The sequence below is a fragment of the Numenius arquata genome, chromosome 1 (assembly GCF_964106895.1).
Source record: "Numenius arquata chromosome 1, bNumArq3.hap1.1, whole genome shotgun sequence".
In the NCBI taxonomy this organism is placed as follows: domain Eukaryota; kingdom Metazoa; phylum Chordata; class Aves; order Charadriiformes; family Scolopacidae; genus Numenius; species Numenius arquata.
In genome coordinates this window covers 16641474-16660586 of record NC_133576.1, presented here as the reverse complement: position 1 = coordinate 16660586, position 19113 = coordinate 16641474, and the positions used below count along the sequence as shown (strand labels likewise).

Genomic DNA, 19113 nt, shown 5'->3' with positions numbered 1-19113 from the left:
CCATTCCATTACCCCGCTCACATGACAACACATGCAGTGTTTTGCAGAAGAACCAAGACCAAGGATTTCAGCACTACCAAGAGAATTGGGGTGCCCCCATCTTATGAGACCCCTGTTGGAGACAGCTTGAAGAACCCCATTCTAAAAGCACCAGGTACTTTTCCAAGGAGATCCAAGACTTGCAGGTACTCGCACCAAGCAAAGCACTCTGTATTTTAGGAAATACAGTTACTCTCTTTCCCAGGGTCTGAGTACAGTATAAACCATAGAAGAGGGAGCTGTGCCTGTACAAAACCTCTCAACAAGCCTCACATTTGACCTAGGGCAAGGTCAGCTTCTCTGAGCCAAGCACACCTCTGGTCCCTTTAGAGGACCCAAAGGTGGCAGAGGACAAACCCACACCAGGAACTGATCTGAAACCAACCAAACGCATTTCACAAATGCCACCCAAATGCTCTTCAAAAGATAGTAACATTCAGATGTGCTCACCCCTAACCAGGGATGAAACAGGATCAAACTTAACATCAGTGCTCTCCTCACCACTCCCAGGACCCATCTACCAGCTTTACAGCATGCAGCTATGCCTGCTCTAGCTCCTGCTCAGGGACAAATAACAATAATACTCAGGAAGTAGTAACGGGTGAGTTAACTGTGACCTTCTGGCTCTGACCCTATAAACTGCTTTGCTGAGGAGGAGCTGAGAGCTGCTTCAGTTCCATGAAGTTTTGCTTCAGTCACACATGCTCTCTACAAAACTCATGTTAATGAAATTGGCCAATCCCTCTGGGCTCTTCCACAGGTTACCGCAAAGTTTCAGGAGTTAATACAGCAGGCAATAACAAAATCCAGTCTAATGCACAAACGATTACCATCTGAACGGTGTGTGCCTTAAGAGCATGGAGAGGCCAGGCAAAATGTGGAAAAAAAAAAAAACAAAAACCATAAAAAAAGGAAGCAAATCAAGTGAGGCAGCCAGTCTTCCAAGGGAGAGCAAAAGATCTTGGTAATAACGCAGGACCCGGTGCAGACACAAAGTGTCCTGAAGATTTCAAGTGTAAGCATTACAGACACCTACAATTAAATTCTCCTTCTGCCTAGAAAACAAAGCAAAAAGCAGTGTTGATGAGAGCTGCCAGCTGAGCAGTTCTGGAGCCAGAGCCTTTGTCTACATATGGACAGACCAAGGTACTCCTTGAACGGTAACCAGAATATCATACAGCAGCATTCCTTACATCGCGCCTCAAAGAAGAGCCCGGCACTGAAAGAGTACCTCAGCATCCACAGTCCATTCCCCGTGTTCCCTTGGGCTGGCAGTTTTTGATAAGAGACCCTGTTCATATCATTCGTGGCAGAAGCAAGGGGGCTGATGGGGAGACGTGCTAGTGTAGGAAATATGCTGAGATCACAGATTCACTTCTCATCCATCAGCAGAAAGATGACGGCAATTTCAGCCTGTCATCAGCTTTGCCTAACCAAAATTGGCAGCTGGGAGATGGAAGGCTTTCTCATCCCTGTATTCGTTTAGAGCATGTCAGTCATCTCGGTGCCTTTCATGCAGCTGGACAGATACTCACCAGCACCCTCTCCCCAAAACCACCACAAACCCCCATCTCCTTGCTTCAGTGTAGGTATCCAGGAAAATGACCCAGAGAGTCTTTGCTGACCTAAAGTTTTAGCATCGGTACGTTCCCCCTAAACACTTAGGTCTTAGAATTTTTTACAGGTTATCCCAGTTTGAGGTCACTAGTGGGAACTAAAAATCTTTCTTTGGCCATTAACGTTGGTTTGTACATCAGCATGAGCCTGTCATCTCTGTTAGCAAGTGCACTTGCTAACACCTAAAATGCTTTTCAGCCGCAGTTCACTCAGCTGACTCACAAGACTAAATCATTAGATCAACACACCGAAAACCCATGGATTCATGACATCCTTCCAGCCACAGGCAATCCAGAAATAAAAATGGTTGGCAAAGAAGAGGGTCTACTTAGTCACTCTATTATTTGTTCTGAAAATAATTATTTTCCCATATGAACCTGAAGAGGGTTTAGTCCCAGGAAGTTTGTTCCAAAAAAAAAAAAAAAGGAAAGTTAGTCACTCCTGCCACTCTTTCAAGCGTCACGCACTGTAAGAAATAAAGCCGGTCAGGCTGCCCAAGGCAGAACGATTTGTACACATGCACTTCAACTATCCAAGTTAATTTACTAAGTACAGCTGGGACAAAAACCCCGATGCGCCAAAAAATAAAACTTTGCAATGGAAGATTTTATTAAAGAAACACTACAGGATAACATAGAACATATTCTGCTTTTATGCTATGTGCTGTTAACAGAGTCACCTCGAACACTGCATATGGTTATGATCAACTCTGAAAATACAGCGAAAGAGAAGGGCAATGGAAGCTATTTGGAAATTGTACCATAAAATAAAAGATGCGAGAAATCTGAATTCCAAACAGGATGTAAATGAGAGGACAAGACTATAGTTCATTACACCACAATCAAAACACCAAAAAAAAGTTTTATGCTATTTAATCTGTAACACTACAAGAAAAATAAGTGAATCCAAAACCTTATTTAAAAGAGTGTTGTTTTTACATTGTACATAACTACTGTGCTGACTCAGACCACTGATTTCTGAAGTACAGGTACTACAGGTTCACTGAATCTCCCCACTCCATGGCATAAGCCAACTCCTCAGTAGCTGCAGCTGAACATATCAGCCCAGGACTCTCCCACCAGGAGCTCTACTCCTCCTTTAGCAACACCTTTGGTCACCATCAGAAGAGATCACTGCCTGCTAGAGCCACTGGAATGAAATAGAGTGAAAGGTCCTGGCTCTCATCTCACATGAAGAACCAAGAAGAAAGTGAGCACTGCTTTCCCAAGGATCCCAAGCAGCTCCCTGAGTCACCAGGATCACTGCCTCTGCACTCTGCACTTCACGCTTATCTTGAGGGACACTTGACTGCCTCAAAGTTAGAAGCTCTTGTGGAGCCCTTGTATGATGCCCTTGAACCAGCCATCATAGGTACAGACAAGACGCTAGGTGCACCACCACAGATGTCAATGCAAGCTGAAAACATCGGATAAAAACACTGGAAAGGACACCTGCTGCTAGTACCTGAAATATCTAAGTAAAGCCTGGTTTGGATGTGTTCCTACAAGCCATGGGAATTGTGGGGGCTCCTTGCCAATGCTGAGCTAGGGCTCTCCAGCCTACTCAGAGAGCACTGAACGTCACGGTCCTCATGAGCTACCGGATTATGTCCGACAGAGGAGGAAGTGGTCACAGAAAGAGAACAAGAACATGTTTCCACCCACATCACGGATTCAAGCTAGGATGGAAACTACAAGCAAATAAATGAAGTAGAAGGCAGCCAGCATTTAAAGCTCTTCCTGAGCAACCAAGATGTTCTGCAGGGCAGTATTGGGCCAGGGGACCCAACAGGCTACACCTGGCAGCAGGGTAAAAGTTACAACAGATAAGACAATAACAAAATATCCTGAAAAAACCCAATGAAACAAAAGCACCACTCAGTCCGCAAGTAGTGGCCTTGCATGCACCATCACAAGCCCCTGTGTAGACTGTGGCTCTCTTTGCTAATAGGAAACATCCCACCAAACTATTGGCATAAATTCCCCCAGTGTAGTGCTCAAAGTACCTTCTGAGCAACGTCACTGAATCTAGAAAGCTCCATGCTCCTGTGGAATGAGTCAGTATTAAGAGGCCAAGAGCTTGTTTCAAGTCTCAGCAATTTCAATTGCTAATTTCAACGTTCCTGCTGTGTGCTAAACCATGCACCATCAAAACAGGGCTAGACTTGACACCTGAGTGACCAAGTTCCTATTCAATGGCTGGACTGAGTAAGGCAGCTACCAGAGAAATCCCACAGTTCCTGGTTTGTGGCTGGGTAGTCTCAGCACACCACCTCTCCCCAGCTTAACAGCAGTAACTACCACTGACACCAACGCGGAAGGAGACTTGCCCACTCAGCAACTCTGACCACTTAAGGGAATTACCTCTTGCTCAGAGACTTGCCTACGTATCTCGGTATATCGCAGATATACTTGTGGATATATCATACCTGCCAATATGCCAATGCACTCAGGGCTGCAGAGGAAGAGGGAGAATCCACCTCTTACTGAAACCAGAAGATGCTCAGTGATTTCAAGGAGCCCTAGGCTACAGCAAACAACCTTTCAGGTGACCGCTGCCATCTTGCTCTGTGTTTGCACAGCTGCTAGCACAAATCATCACAGCCAGTGTCTAAGCCCTCAGTATTATCACAAAACAAACCCAACACTGGTATGACACTACACTTTGAATAATCAGTTATTATTTACTTATGAAAGAAGAAGTGGTTTCTAGACCTCGATAAACTCTTAACTCAAGATATCCCATGGTGTTAGCATCTTCGAGAGACAGGAAACCTTGTTTGGTCTTCTATCCATATTAGCACATTTGGCTTTGGGTTTTTTTCCTCCCACATCCCACATACATTTCAACACATATATGCAGATAGTTGACTTAAATTCTCCTCTTAATTCCTGCTAGTTTACAGTAGTCAGTCAAGGAGGTTGCACTGACGACGGAAGGGGCAAACTCTATACAGAAAGTACCAACATAGATAACAATTTGCCTATTTGACCTCTGAGAGAGAGGTGGGAGGTACAACTGGCTGAGGCCAATAATAGGAAGCCATGTAAATATATATTTGCACCACACAACGGTGTGTTGCAGGAAAGCAGTGATGCTCTTACCCTAAAAAAGGTACAGGACTCCTTGCTCAAGGAATGAAAGGAGGTTCTGGGTTTCTACATAATCGTGCAACTACTGTGTCCTCCTACTGCTTTTGCTGTATAAGCTATTTCCCTGGGCTTTTTCCTCTTCTTTGCTGTAGCCTGCCCACCATGCAGCTGAGTTGCAGCTAAATCGTTGCCATGCTTCAGCTGGAGGAAGAGGGGTAAAGAAAGAGGACCTGGGCTTGTTGGTTCAAAGTGAGAACATGCCGAGGGAAAGAAGGCAGCAGCCTCCAAGACGCAAACTGGGCCTCAAATGAGTTATCAAGAAGTGTCACGCCTTCCCTCTGCCTTGACCTCCCCCCCCAAAAATTACCTTGCTCAGCGCAACACGAACATGTGCCAACAGCCAAGCCCTGTTTATCACGTAGGTTACCTTTGGGATCAGGTGAAACTTAAAGAGCTTTGGGAGCTGCTTGGTTCACATTCGTTAACATCTCTCTCTGGCACTTATAAACCTCAGACTTGGCAGAACAAGGGGCAACTGGACCTCGGATCTTACACAGAAGTGGAAGCACAAGAGTTGAACTATTTCACAACTCTGTTTAAACAAGTTTCTAGTTTAGTTTGCCTGTCTAGCCCACAAGTATAATAATTATACAACCTATGTTCAAAATTAGGCTGCAAGTGACCTAATACTACCATAATTTAATTTTTTTAAAAAAAAGAAATCACCAGCATGTGTTCAAATTCCATCCCTCTATTATTGCTATTTTTAATTTCTCTTCGGATAGGCCTAGGCAAAAAGATTACTTAATTCTCTGTACAAGTATATATACAGCACCAGGAAACGTTTTGAGACAGAATTTCAGTGCTGGCTAACATCCTCTGATATGCAAAACCACCACCAAATAAGATGAAGTTTTTCTACACTCCAGATTCTTTTCAACCTGTTCCCACAGCTGTTGGATAAAAAGTCTCAGAAAGTTAAAATGGAGAAGCACTTGAATCATAATAATCATTGTCTGACACATCTTTTTAGAAATCATTTTGTACCAGGAGAGACTGAAATTTCCAACTGACAGATAAAAATAGCTACTGCTTTGATGAAAACTTGCAAAAAACCCCGCCAAAAAACAACCTCGCCCAAACCCTCCAATTTTTTATTTCTTTTCACTGGAGATGATTAAAAGCATCTTACCCTGGATTATGCAGCTCAGTATGGGCCCCTAATAAAAGACTTCATTGCAAAACTGCCGTATGACTGAGTGAAACAATGGCTTCTTTATTAATATTTTAAAGACTCCTGAGGGAAATGCTGTACAGCTGAAATGCCCTCAGTGAAAGGTTCATTGCCATGCTATGCACTTCTGCTGTGTAATGTTTTACAAGCTGCGCTGCCCTGTGAATGGGGAGAGTTAGTTCTCAGCTGGTAGAGGCAGCTTGCATAATACCAGACAAGTTAATCGGTAACAAGCAATGCAGGAGACCTTTGTTCCGAGTGTGACATACACAAATTCCACACTAAGCACATTGACGCTTCTGAGAGTTACTCATTGACATGCTTTATTAAATTGCTTGGACTATACCTTGATGCACCAAAAAGATTAGTTTAACAGAGCTGCATCCCGCTGATGCCTTCCATCCTAAACTGTTGCACTATAACCTCAACCCACGGACCAGCTCATGACTGGTACGAAGGCATTTCCAGGGTGGATGATAGCAAGCACCTTGCAGCACGCCCACGTGTCAAGACAATGGCAGCAGGCGGGCAAGGAAGCAGCAAACAGAAAAACACAAGTTGGCAGCCAGCAGAGCGCTTCTGTAACAGGACTCTGTTCTTATGGAAATGGTTATGGAAAGCATCTGTTGTGTCCCCCCGCTGCAAGGCGAGGGCTCTCCTGTCCACTCTGAACAGCTTGCTAAAATACCACCCTCCCTCAATAAAGGCAAAGGGAAAGGAGGCATAAGGCATGCTTCTCCTGGCCCTGTTTGGAATGCCAGACCAAGGACAGCTGGCTTCTAGCAGGTGGAAGACATGCTGCAACAAAAGCCCAAGAGCAGCACAGTTCTTAACGTTCGTCAGAGCGTTTAGTTAATACCGTCTGAGGAAAATGATGCTGGTTTTCATTGCCCACAGCACTTGTCTGGACAAAACATATCCACTGAACTGGTCTGTCCTGTCACTGCTTACCGTACGACATCACCTCCCATCTCCCCAAGGCTGGATCCAGCCAGCTGAACTTCCAGCACCAGAACTTGTGCGAGTCTCTGTCCATCAGACTGCCATACCTGATCTGTACAGTTAGATATTACTTGTTTGCTTAAAAGCCTTAGAAACAGTAAGCCAGTCTCACTGGTGCAAGGCTGAGCAAGGGAAAGAAGAGCTTCCAGCAGAACATTGCACAGCCTGCCAGTCCCCAGCCTTCCTCTTGAACACCACTGCACATCTGCAATTCGAAAGAGGTGATGAGAAAAAAGCCCAACCTTCATGACAGCTCTCTCAGAAGACAAGCAAAACCCACTCTTCATTGATAACCACAAAATCATCCCCCTTCAATAGGTTATTTTCATGTCTGTGGATGCCACAAATAGCTCTGAGGCAAGGGAGAAGGCCAGCAAATGATACTTGAGGAGGTCTTTGCTACTGCCTGGCTGGAAAGTTGCCTGCAACACTGAAAACTGACACATTTCCCTCCACAGTCCCAATGCCCAAGGCAGAGCCTGATGGCACCCAGCAGCCACGCGGAGGCACGCAGGGAGCACCCTGAGGAGTCAGTGAAAGAGCACTCATGGGGACACACGACTGAGATGGCAGTTGGCACATCCTCCACTCCCATGAAAACTGGCTTAAGAGTCCACCCCTCTCCTCAGTTTCACACATAGCCTACCAGACACAAAAAGGCACATGTAAGTGTGTTCCCGCAACAATTTCCACCTTACTTCCCTCTAGAAGAATTAGTCACCTAATAACAGCATCTTCCTCAGCAACAGGGAGAAGGTTATTTTACCCAGAACTAAAGTTTTACCCATCCTACACCAAATCCTTTTTCATGCATATCTTACTGAGGGCAGCATCCTCTCCCTCTAGGTTTAAGCACACACACACATATACATGTAAGACTATTAAGCATTTTTTAATTATGCAAAGAAATCCCATGAGACTGACTGACTGCCCGAACACCATAGCATAGGAACATTAAGCTAACGTGGATGGCTCAGACAGTAGGCTGCACCTCAACGGAGAGACCTTTCAGGTTAGCCCATTAGTCTATCATCCATGGAGTGTTTTGCTGCAGTACAAATGCCCTTATGCAACCCCACCAAAAAAAAGACCCCAAAAACCCAAAAAACCCCACCTTGAACTGCACAGTATGAGCAACAGTTTTTACAGGCAGAGCGTGCCAAACCCCAGAAATACTGATTTTGTTATATAACCGCAGGTCTAGGCTCCCAGTTTTTTAATGGTTGCAGATTATGTGGATTCCTGCATAATCTGAAAGGTACTCAGCCACTTGAGACCCAACGAAGTGAGGTGTGTGTACAGCACCACCTCCTGTGGAAAGTTTTACTCACTGTACTTCCAGTGATGTGAATAAGGCCTTCCCTGACTGATTTTTAATTTGCCTTCACTTCTTTAAGGAGGCACATAAACCATGAAGTCTGGTAGCCACAATGCCTTGTATCAAGTACTTCGACTAAAACTAGTCCAGGAATGACTAATTTCAAGGAAACCTGTTTTGTCTAGAGAATGATGATTCATCAGATCCAATGGTTTGCAAGCTTCTATTTCAACAAGGTATTATCAGAAATGTTTCTCAGGTCAAAGACAGTGAGTTGAGAAACAGAACCATCTTTCGCCATGCGTACATGAAAGACACAAATGCAAAACTGTCTCTAGTCTGTTAAATAGAGCATTTACTTGGCATATAAACATGCATGTTTCAGTCCTTGCTCTACCTGACTCAGAAGGAACATGAATGCAGATCAGTACTGTAATTGTTTGCTTTATATAGACAGTATGTAGTAACTTTTATATATATATAAAGCTTATATAACTTTTATACGTATAGTAACTTTTAAAGTACCTGCTTTATATAAAATAGAGAAAAAAACATTAATGAGAGGTAGAGCAGTACCTGCTTTGGATATGGGAATCAAATGCAAACCCTTGCTCTGAATGTCCTACACATCATCAGTTGATCAGAAATATCAAGAAACTGCTGGTTTAGACTTCACTCAGGAAACCCTATTATCTCATAAATACCCCAACACTTTCAGACTCTCTTCTCTACTTCCTTGTTTCTTTCCTCTCCCCATTAAAATGGGAAACTGATGACAAGGCTGAGAAAACGGACTGTTCTGAGCTATTCGTGTCTATCCATTGTTACTCGTGAAAATACATTTTGTACTGATACGAGGACACAGAAGTCTACGAAGTGAATAAATAAGTGCCTGACCCAGTAAGTCAAAGAGCTCATCCAAGAGGCTTCAGGGCAATATTCACCCTCCTCCTGTATTACTAAACTAGGAATAAAAAAAGCAGTTACAGCTTTACAACTGAAAATACACTGATTTTTCCATCATGACCAGTTGTGTTTTAGGCTCAACTGCATCTCCTCTCCTCTCTTGAGCCAAAGTGAGTTATTCATTAATTCTGGTATGCTTTAGTCACTGCCTAAAATGTGAAGTACTTCGTAGAACAAAGACAGGAGTTAAGGGTCAAACCGGTGGGAGCAAGTGCTGGTATTTGCTTTTGGGGCTTGTTTGTTTGTTTGTTTGAGGGATTTTTAAGATTAAAAGTGAACTTTCCTTTTTCCAGGTCCATGGAAAAGAGGTCTAACAAAAAAAAAAAAAAAAACAAAAAAAACCGCAACAAAACATTGAAAAGCCACTGTACTACATTAATTAAGTATAGCGTTCTAAAATTGGGTGCACAAGCTGACCCTCACTTAGTTAATCAGTCCTTGCTGTTCCCGAGACAGCGTTGCTCTCTCCTTTCCCTGAGTACTCCTTGGTCATGATTTCTGGGAGAAAGGTCACTACCTTGCCCTTCTTAGTGACTGTCAACTAAGTATGAACCACCAAAGTCACCTAGAGTTTGGCTATTAACTTCAGCAAGCATTTGATCTACCCCTCAATTACCTATCTCATCTCCTCTAAGAAGTCTTGATTTGTGGACAATCAGACAGCAGCTGCCATTGCAAACACTTCTCAAGTTTCAGTTAGATCTTGAACTGTGGGTGATGAAAACTGCAGAGAAGGATGAAAAAATTCTTAAAATAAGTACTATATGGCACTAAGGATACCTAACTGAGTCCTCAGAAAAGCACCAGTGTGCTCCCTTCTACACAGGAGCATGCCTTTATTGTGCTTCCATAAACATTGTGCATTTAAGGCCCATGATAGTATAGTAGGTCAACCAGATATCTCCCCTTTCCATCTCCATTTGGTTCTGGAAATTCAGAAGTCACAAAACCAATTAACACACAGACCAACCTAATCAGCTTCCCATCCATGAAGTGGCAACAGCAGCAGTCCCTTTGACCGTCTTGTCTCCAAGGTCCTCTGGGCACTGCTGACCCTGCAGACGCGCACACAGAACGTGTGGCTGCAACAGAGTTGGGACTGTGGCAGGGACCTCTAATAAGCTGCTTGAGCATGAACAGCATAAGTACTCCACACACCAGCCAACAGACACAGTTAAGGCTTTCTTGGTCCAAACCCACTGGGCTAAATTCAAGCTCAGAGATACTGGGACTTCCACTCTGCAGCCCTGAGGTCTGTAAAGAGAAGCTGAACTGGAAATGGGAGCCTCTGGGAAAAGATGATTCAGCCATCAAACATGGTCAAGGTTGTACAGAACCTCTGAATCAAAGGCAAGAAACATCTTTGTTTATGGTGTATCAGACTGGCTCTGCCTGCTTTTGGGCTGTACCAGTTCCATGAAGCCCACCAATCTGGTTCACCAAGAGCTTCAGAAAGTTTACATTGCAGCATCCTCTCTCCAAGAAAGCTTACTGGGTTTCAGAAGAGTAATTTAGCTATTTCCTAGTCTGGAAAAAAAAAACACCAAACAAACCACCAACAAAACCAAAACAACCCCAAACCAAAGCCAAACAAACAAAACCCAAACAAAACAAAAAGAAAACAAACCCACAAAACATCAAAATCAACCAACTAACCCACGCTGAAAAAAACCCAACAACATATATGAAGTGGGAATTGGGGAAAAAATAGTGTTAGAAATTTTGTGTCATTATTCGCAATAATGATTCTGCAGTTTGCTTTCTAAAATTTGTTGCATTTGGGATTTTATTTTGGAGAAGAGAAGTATAAATAAGAATATCTTCATACAGAATTTCAGAGCCAAACACTTTCATGCCAAAATTTGAAAACTGGCTTAGCCAAGCTCAGACAAAATCGGCACCAGAGTCAGAAATGAAACTCCGGAGTTCCTAGCTCTTGTGCCTGAATTCAGATTGCCAAACTTAGTCAGCAAAACAGGAGTGCAAGACTTTGCATACAGGCTCATTTTTGGAGCTATACTGGGTAGTAATTACAGCAGAATATTAAACTGTACAAAACCCAATGCTACCTGAAGAAAGGAAAGAGACTGCTACAGATGAATTATCTTTCTTTGGGGTTTTAAAAATGATCCTTCATCTTTGTAGTATAAGGTCAGATTTCTAGTAGGTTAGATTTCTCTGTGAAATTTACTCCAGACTCCTTCTCTACTAATCAGTTGTCCTACAACGATACTGTAAAGCTTTTAAAGAAACAGCAGCGTTAACATCTCAGCAACAGCAACATCTCCTACTGGAACATGAACCTAACAAACATACGCTAACTCCATACTGAAAGAAGCAAGTCCCACGGTGCCAACACAGCCAAGGTCATTCTCCTCAATGAGAAGTGCCTTACCTATCTCTTAATTCACCTCCTCCAAGGCTGAGAATAATTGCTCTGTTAAACTCAGTATATTAAAATATTCGGTTATCCATTAAAGACTGAAAACGTTCACTACCATTTACTGAACAGCATACTTCTTAGAAATATTAGTCTGGCTCAGTCTCCTTCTATGGTTGTCTCACATGCCACACAGTTGCTCTGCTCTAGCTCAGCATGTACAGCACCGTTACAGTAACTGGGGGTGAGGGGGCTTCTGCTTGCCAGCAAATGAGACCTCTGTGACTGGCTTTGAGCTCCTCTCACAGAAAAGCTCACCAAGGAAAAAGCCTTTCCCAAGATGACTCTGTATATGCTGTATCATTTCTTTTTCATCAGTCGTGACAAGTCCTTGCACTTAAGCAAATCCAGGTTATTTTTTATTTTTCTGGCAACTACATTTCATACAGAATACTCCAAGATAGGATACTCCAAGAATTAAAGTGTTAGCAATAAAAAGGTTTCTATAGTTTACGTTGTAATGCTTATTTGCCAAACAATCAGAACAAAACATTCCCTGCTTTATTTACTCATTAAAGAACATTGACCGATGTCCTTTACAACTGCTGGCTTAACCTGGACTGTTACAGAAGAAACTACAGATGAAGAGCTACATTCTGTGTATAATTACGTCTATGGTAAAAAAAAAAAAAAAGAAAAAAAAAAAATCCCTTCCCCCAAAAAATACTATCAATAAATGACTGTTAAAATGACCAGTCAGCAATGGGACCTGCGAAGTGCGTAGTCAGAATAACACTGGATAAAGAACTTAGCTTATGATTCAGCTCTGGGATGCAAAGGACAAACACATGTCGTGGAGACCTTGAGAAAGAACTCCAGCCTCAATTTTTGTTTTGGAGAAGCAATTCAACTGCTTTGTCTGATCCACCTCACTGATAGTAGCTGTAAACTCAATTTAAATAACCAGCAAAATGGGGTTATACCTGCTTTGCACCAGCATAAAGGAGACAGGCAGTGGACACGAGAGAGAGAATTCTGCTGAAGTACCAAAATGCTCTGTGAATGCCAGTGAGACTTTAATTTTTCCCTGCAGGCTATGCCTTTTTCTGTTGCCATTGAAAAGCCATGACTGAAGGATTTTAGGCATGTGGTGACAAAGAGCTGTTTGCTTGTTTAAATCCAGTCCCTTTGGGCAGAAACTAGAAGTTGTCAACATTTAATGACAGCCTGGAAATGGTTTAAAAAGCTACAACTTTGTTGATACTGGCTGCCATTCTCAGTGTTGAATTTCACTAGTCTATTCCTTAAACTAGATTCAATACCCTGGAAAACTGCACTCTAACCCACAGATCTGATTTTATTTCATAAAGGAGATGGTGATGCAGTTAGCTCTTCCTCTCCCCTCAATGAAAACACCATTTTGGCAGTGTAAAATAATCCAAGCTACAAAAATTCTTGCTGCTCCATCGTTCTGCTATAGTCTGACAGCAAAATACTCACAAATACATCTAGACAGTAAAACAGAAGATATGCATGTGCTGGAAAAATCATCTGCACTGTTGCAGAGATCCATCCAAGATATGCTTACACACCTCTTCACCCCCCCTTGTACAGGCTTTAGTTTTGTGGCATGAAATTAAGGGAGTGAACTTGTTCTGGTTTTCCTAGTGAATACTTCTGTCCTTATAAACTCCCTTAATTTAACATTTTTCCCATTTTATTGGACTTTAATGAAAGCATACAAAGCCAAAATCAGATAATAATTAGTAAGTTAATATAAAACACAGGAAATATTAACTGATGTGCATAATTATGACTGTCTACAAATAAACTTGGACCCTATCTGAATTTGAATCCCTACTGCCTGTAATATTGCAAGCCCCACACAAGCTCACTGTAGAGACAGTCCAGAGCAGGAGTCATGGTAGTCATCCAAGTAAAGGCTAACAAGGTGTCTCTGCAGAAGCAATGTTAGGTGCTGATATCCAATCTCAAAGAGTCTTCTCAGCCAAAAAGCAGACTCTTGACTTTTCATTTCACTAGATACTTTATTCTAGTATCAGTCAAGAAAACTGCACAGATTAATTTTTTACAGTATCAGTGTTAACCGAGTTAAACGCACTTAATGAACTCTTTGCTTTTGCTTCTAGTTGATCGATCACTGGTCTCCAACACAAGTACTCCATATATAAAACACTTCAACAGCTTAAAACAGTGGCAAGTATAGCTTTACACTTTAAAAATTCTTCAAATGTAAAAGCACATGTTTGTCTAGCAGGTCTTACCTCCAAAAGTCCATCTTCAGGTAGGTCTGTGCAGTGGACAGCATTCTGAATCTTGTTCTTCCCAAAGACAGCACGCAGAGTTCCAGGTCGGAGATGACGGGCAATTTCCTATTGAACACAAGAAAAACAGAAGACCTTTGTGAACAACACTGTTCCTTTATATCATGGATGCAATAGAATCTTATAAAGTAAAACACTAATATATGTGTCACACTATAAAAAAAAACAGAGGGAAATTCCAGCTTGTACTACGCACATACACAACTGCTGAAAAACCATGATCAAGACTGTGAAAACTAACTGCTTGAATTTGGGCCAATGAAGCCACCTCAGGTGAAATGCAAGACCCTTCTTATTACAGATACATCTCCCTAGCACTTGTATTAGCTCAAGTTAACACTTTTTCAGCTCTCAAGCACAGAATGTGCTGTCCTCAGTGAGCAGACACAAGCACGCCACCTCGCAGAACTGCCTCCCCTAACACTGAACTATTTGCCTTAGAACCTGACATTTGTTAAGCCCAGATACTGCAGCTAGCCTCTCGGTCTTCTCTGCAGTGCTTCTGACACCATGACTAGTGCCAACATCTGATCACCTCTGAGGATCAGTCCAGACTCTCTCTACATCTTTCTCTGTTCTTTGAAGATGACATTTCAATACTCTTCTTCATCTACAATGCCAAATGCCTCCTTGGCCTCTCCGAGTGTTTTTCTTACTGCAGCAGATACCACTCAGGTCCTGAGATAACATTCCTCCCCTACCTCTTTCCAATGATGTATCTCCCATCTTATATCGCAGAGAACTGCCGTCATTGGCTCTCCCCTCCACCATGCTCTTTCATTCAAGGCATAATGCAGTCCTTGCTACACTTTGCACTATCACCTTGCAGTGTTGTCTTTTAACCTCTTTCCTATGCCAACTGTGCTACCCCTTGTTGGCCTCTCTTCCCAGCACCCTGGAGTTCTTCTCCAAGCCTATCTCACACAGTCTGTCTCCTTTTAAAATTCAGTAGTGATGGCACTATCCCATTTTTCCTTCCTTAAAACCCTTTGGACATTCTTCCATGAGAGACTCCTGAACACTGCCGCCTGTGAGGGGACAGGCTGATGACAAGCTCAAACTACAGCTACTGAAAAAACCCCACCATTCTTTCTTGCCAATAGAGCCCCCTTCTGAAAAGGCAATGGGTACATTAGGGTGTAATCACTTTGGAACCGGCCAACACAGTTTCACTGTGCCACTCCCAGGTGTTTGTTTTGGTATCACAGCTGGAGGTTACTGCCCCCACAGCTGAATCACCAGACTGGATCATCTAAGCATTTCTTAATTTTTAGTGTCAAAGGGGTTCAAAGTGACTTCAGTAGTGGCTTTTGGTTGACTTGGAAAACTTTGCACAGGTACAAATGAGAACAACTCGCATGATGCACATTCTCTTCTGGGATGGCAGTGAATGTTTGAAGCTAGTCCCAAAAGACCTCACAAGAGATTACGTGACAATACCCTTTAGCCACTTTACAGCTTCACACACTTGTCATGTCTCACTACTATACTAAGACAATTGGACTGTAAGGGCAAGATCCTCTCTTGGTCCAGCAAGTCCTAGATATTTTCCTGTAATAACAATCAACAGTTATGGTAATCTGTTACCTAGTAACCTAGATCTGTTAGCTATGGTGATCTGTGACCCAGCTGGAGGACAATTACATTGATTCAATGCTTGCCGTGTGTCTAACCCAAAACACGCTACAACGAGAAGTTTCAGTTCTCCATTGTTACTGTGAATATGTCACAGGTTATACAGGATCTTTGGAGATGGATGTCAAAAGATATTTGAATAAGATACACTCAACATCAAACAAATTTTGTTTCGGAGGAAAGTTCAACAGTTTGACTTTAAAAAAAAAAAAGCCCCAAGGAGAAAAAAACCCTCTCCTTTACATGGTCCTCATTAAAGGCTTGCGATAAGAAAGTCTGCTGGAGAAACAGAAGTCACATGAGAGTTAACGATAGCTATGTGACACTTTAATCAAGCCTTCCTTGAAACAACTGTTGATTCCAGTAACAACTAGCTGTCAGGAAGCCAGCAACAGCACTAGGCTTTCAATTTTTTTAAGGAGAGTTTGGGAATATTAGAAAAAATTATTGTGGCTATGAAACCTTTGGAAACACTTCAGCAAAAAACAACTCAGATCTAAAAGGCTAAAGCCTGGTGTTTCATATTCTGTTTATTTCCTACCCATCAAACTCTTTTGCTCAAACTGTTTCATCCTCCAACAGGTCCAAAAATGCTACTTTTTATGAAACTTTCCCAAGTTTTCCCTTGACCCATCTTCCTCACCACCACCCCTTTTTTCTTTCTCTTTTTTTCTTTTTTTTTTTTTTCTTTCTTTCTTTAAAAGCAGTTATGGCCTCCTGACTTATCATTTGTCCTAAGCTCTCATTTTTACTTCACAACTTCATAACAGAAGACCTCATGTTTCTTCTCTTGGACTCACTCTCACTAACATTGGCAAAAGCTCCTAGTATTGCACTATGCAATCTCCTATTCTTCCTTCAGTTTCTCAATGCAGCTTGCTACGCATTCTCCTGCCCTCCTGAAACTCATCAGCCATCACAATAAGGGACTCATTCTGTTCTGCCTGGGATTGTATTAGATTAGAAGTTAGCACCTGATTAATAAGAATCTAAATAAGCCTTTCTTGCTACCAGTTAACAAACAGGATGAGAGGTAAAGCAGACTCTACTTACATTTACATAGCCAAAAAAGGATAGCAATTGTCAATTCTGAAGTTTACTATTCCCTTGCTTTCTTACTACACCACTGAGGAAGCCTCAGGGAACAAGGTGTCTGTAAATGATGGAGATGCAAAGAGCTGCATGGATCATATATAGGTGTCCTTGTGTATGTATGGCTGGAAATCTTGGCAACATTTCAGGGAAGGAGGAAGAGAGTTCCTTACAGAACTTATTCCTCAGAGCACATATTAATATACACTCTTCTGCTCCACGACAGGAAAGTTGCCAAACAGTTTATTTATAGAGCCTCATCTGGAACAACAGGGAGACAGAAATATAATAGTGGGGTTTGGGTTAGTTCCCCCCCACTCTTCATCCCCTTTTAAGCCTCTTTTTCCTAAGATTTCTGCTGAGACTAGTTTCCAGAGTATGTGTTCTGTGTACTGGTTTTCAAAACCTTTTTGAAAGTTTAGAGTGGGACGATGAAGGAGTTAAGATCAGCTACAGCTCTACCACACGTATAAGAGGAGAGTAACATGTGCTGGAACTTCATGTGTGTGTGTAAATGGGGATGCCATGAACTTGCACCTCACATAAAGAATACACTGCGGCAAAACAAACCGCAAAACAGAGTTGCTGTACCAAAAGGCTTAATCTTCTTTGGTCTTATTCAGCAAGCTATTAGATCACACCTTACAGGCTGGGCTTTGATCTACAGCTAGTACTTTGAAGATCCTTGTCCTACACAAGATACAGATGCATATATTTCGCATTTCTCTCTATCATATAACTGTGCCCAGTGCAACACCACCTGTATGACGTACTTAGCACATTCTAAAATCTATTTCTATATAAGTGAATGGAAACAAAAATGTCACCAATGCCAGTAATATGTCAAAATCAAACTGAAAAATCATAAACATACTCATGACCAAAGCTCATTAACTACTTTTCTTTCAAATGGATGTTTTTAAACAGGCTGGATGGGAAGTTATATAGAACAATAACATGTATTCCAGCCAAAACTGTGTATTTCAAGAAAATTTGGCCAGGTTTTTAAAAGCATCTGCCCTGAATACTTAATTGGGTATCTAGGAGGGCCAAAAGGCCACTGCTTTTAAACATTTCTGCATGCTTTGTTGTTGTTTAAATGGCATTCAAGGAAAAGTTAAAGAGGCAGCCACTGACTCTGCAGCAACCATTCCCTCTTTCCTCAGTGGGAAACAGCACAAACTTTAAATGGACCAAAAACACACAAAGGAACTTTCACAGCCTAAAACTTTGATCTACTTGAACATGAAATAGAACAAGGGAACCTTGAAAATTCATTACTGGTCCTCTTGAGTGAAGCAGAATAAAAATAAGAGTTTGTGATCAACCCCTCTCCTACCCACAGTGTGCTTCCAGGGCAGGTTCATTCTTTTAGGTTTGCTTTCAGGCCAGCAGCATTTAGAGGACTTCTTGGGCTGCAACAATCTCTGCACAGTCCCCTCTAAGCCCCCAGTAAAACATCTTGTTTCCTTCTCTATCCGAGCCCTGACGGCACATCTGCTCCTTGCTCTTACTGGCATTCCTCATTCATCAATCTTTCTGAAGGCTTCATGTTGACTTGGTCTCCCTACCTCTGCTTTCTCACCCTACACTCATGAAGCTTTTTTCTTCTGCAGTTCGCCATGCTCCACTGCTGTCATGAGATAGTTCCTCTTTCCCCTTGAGGGTGCCAACTGATTTAGAAGGCAGTAGCCAGCCTCAGGCAAACAAGCAAGTGCCTTTCTCCTTTTAAGAAGCAGCTACGCCCTTGTCAAGAGAACAGAACACACATTAACCGTGAACAAACAAAATAATGTAAATTCCACCACTCACCTTGGAATTTATCTGGCTGAACTTTAGCCATGGGAAAGCTGACTGCCTGGTCTAAGTGAGGCACCTGAGCTTCCTCTGTAGTGAGCAGAGGGTGATAAGCCCTTTCACGAAAAAAACCCACAAAACCAGACTCTTTTGCAATACCACAGCTATGTAATGTAGGCAGGATAAGTGCTTCTCTCTTCTCTTCCCATCATCACAGCTCTTCAGTTGGCTTTTATTTTCAGGGGATTTTAGCACCAGTCCTATCACACACTGCTGGTTGCAGCAGGGCACTGCACAAAATGCTCAATCCTACACAAGCCATCAGCAAGAGGTAAAACGATGAAAAGAGCACATTCTCTGCTACAATACTAGACAAGCATCTCCTGTAATGCTTATTCAAGCTAAGAAACACCTTAGCATTATTGTTACTGTAGGAAGAACCTCAGTTGATCAGTCGATATATCCTTCACAGAAGTTCCTGTTCAAAGACAAAGGCTTAACTGTCAAAATGAAAACTGCGGTCATGGATGATCTTGTGCATGATACCACAAGGGCTAGCTTCCTCGGCTTGCTTCACATGTTTTCTTTGCAGCCCA

At 42.4% G+C, this 19113-nt stretch overlaps 1 protein-coding gene across 2 annotated transcripts in view; it reads right to left on the bottom strand.

Moving 5' to 3' along the window:
• The window catches only part of NME7 (NME/NM23 family member 7), a 94660-nt gene that overhangs the window by 3035 nt on the left and 72512 nt on the right, over positions 1-19113 (bottom strand). For both annotated transcript variants that reach the window (XM_074159796.1, XM_074158952.1), the window contains one exon: positions 13934-14041. In XM_074159796.1, coding sequence (XP_074015897.1) covers positions 13934-14041 — 108 coding nt within the window. The remainder of the gene's footprint in view (positions 1-13933; positions 14042-19113) is intronic.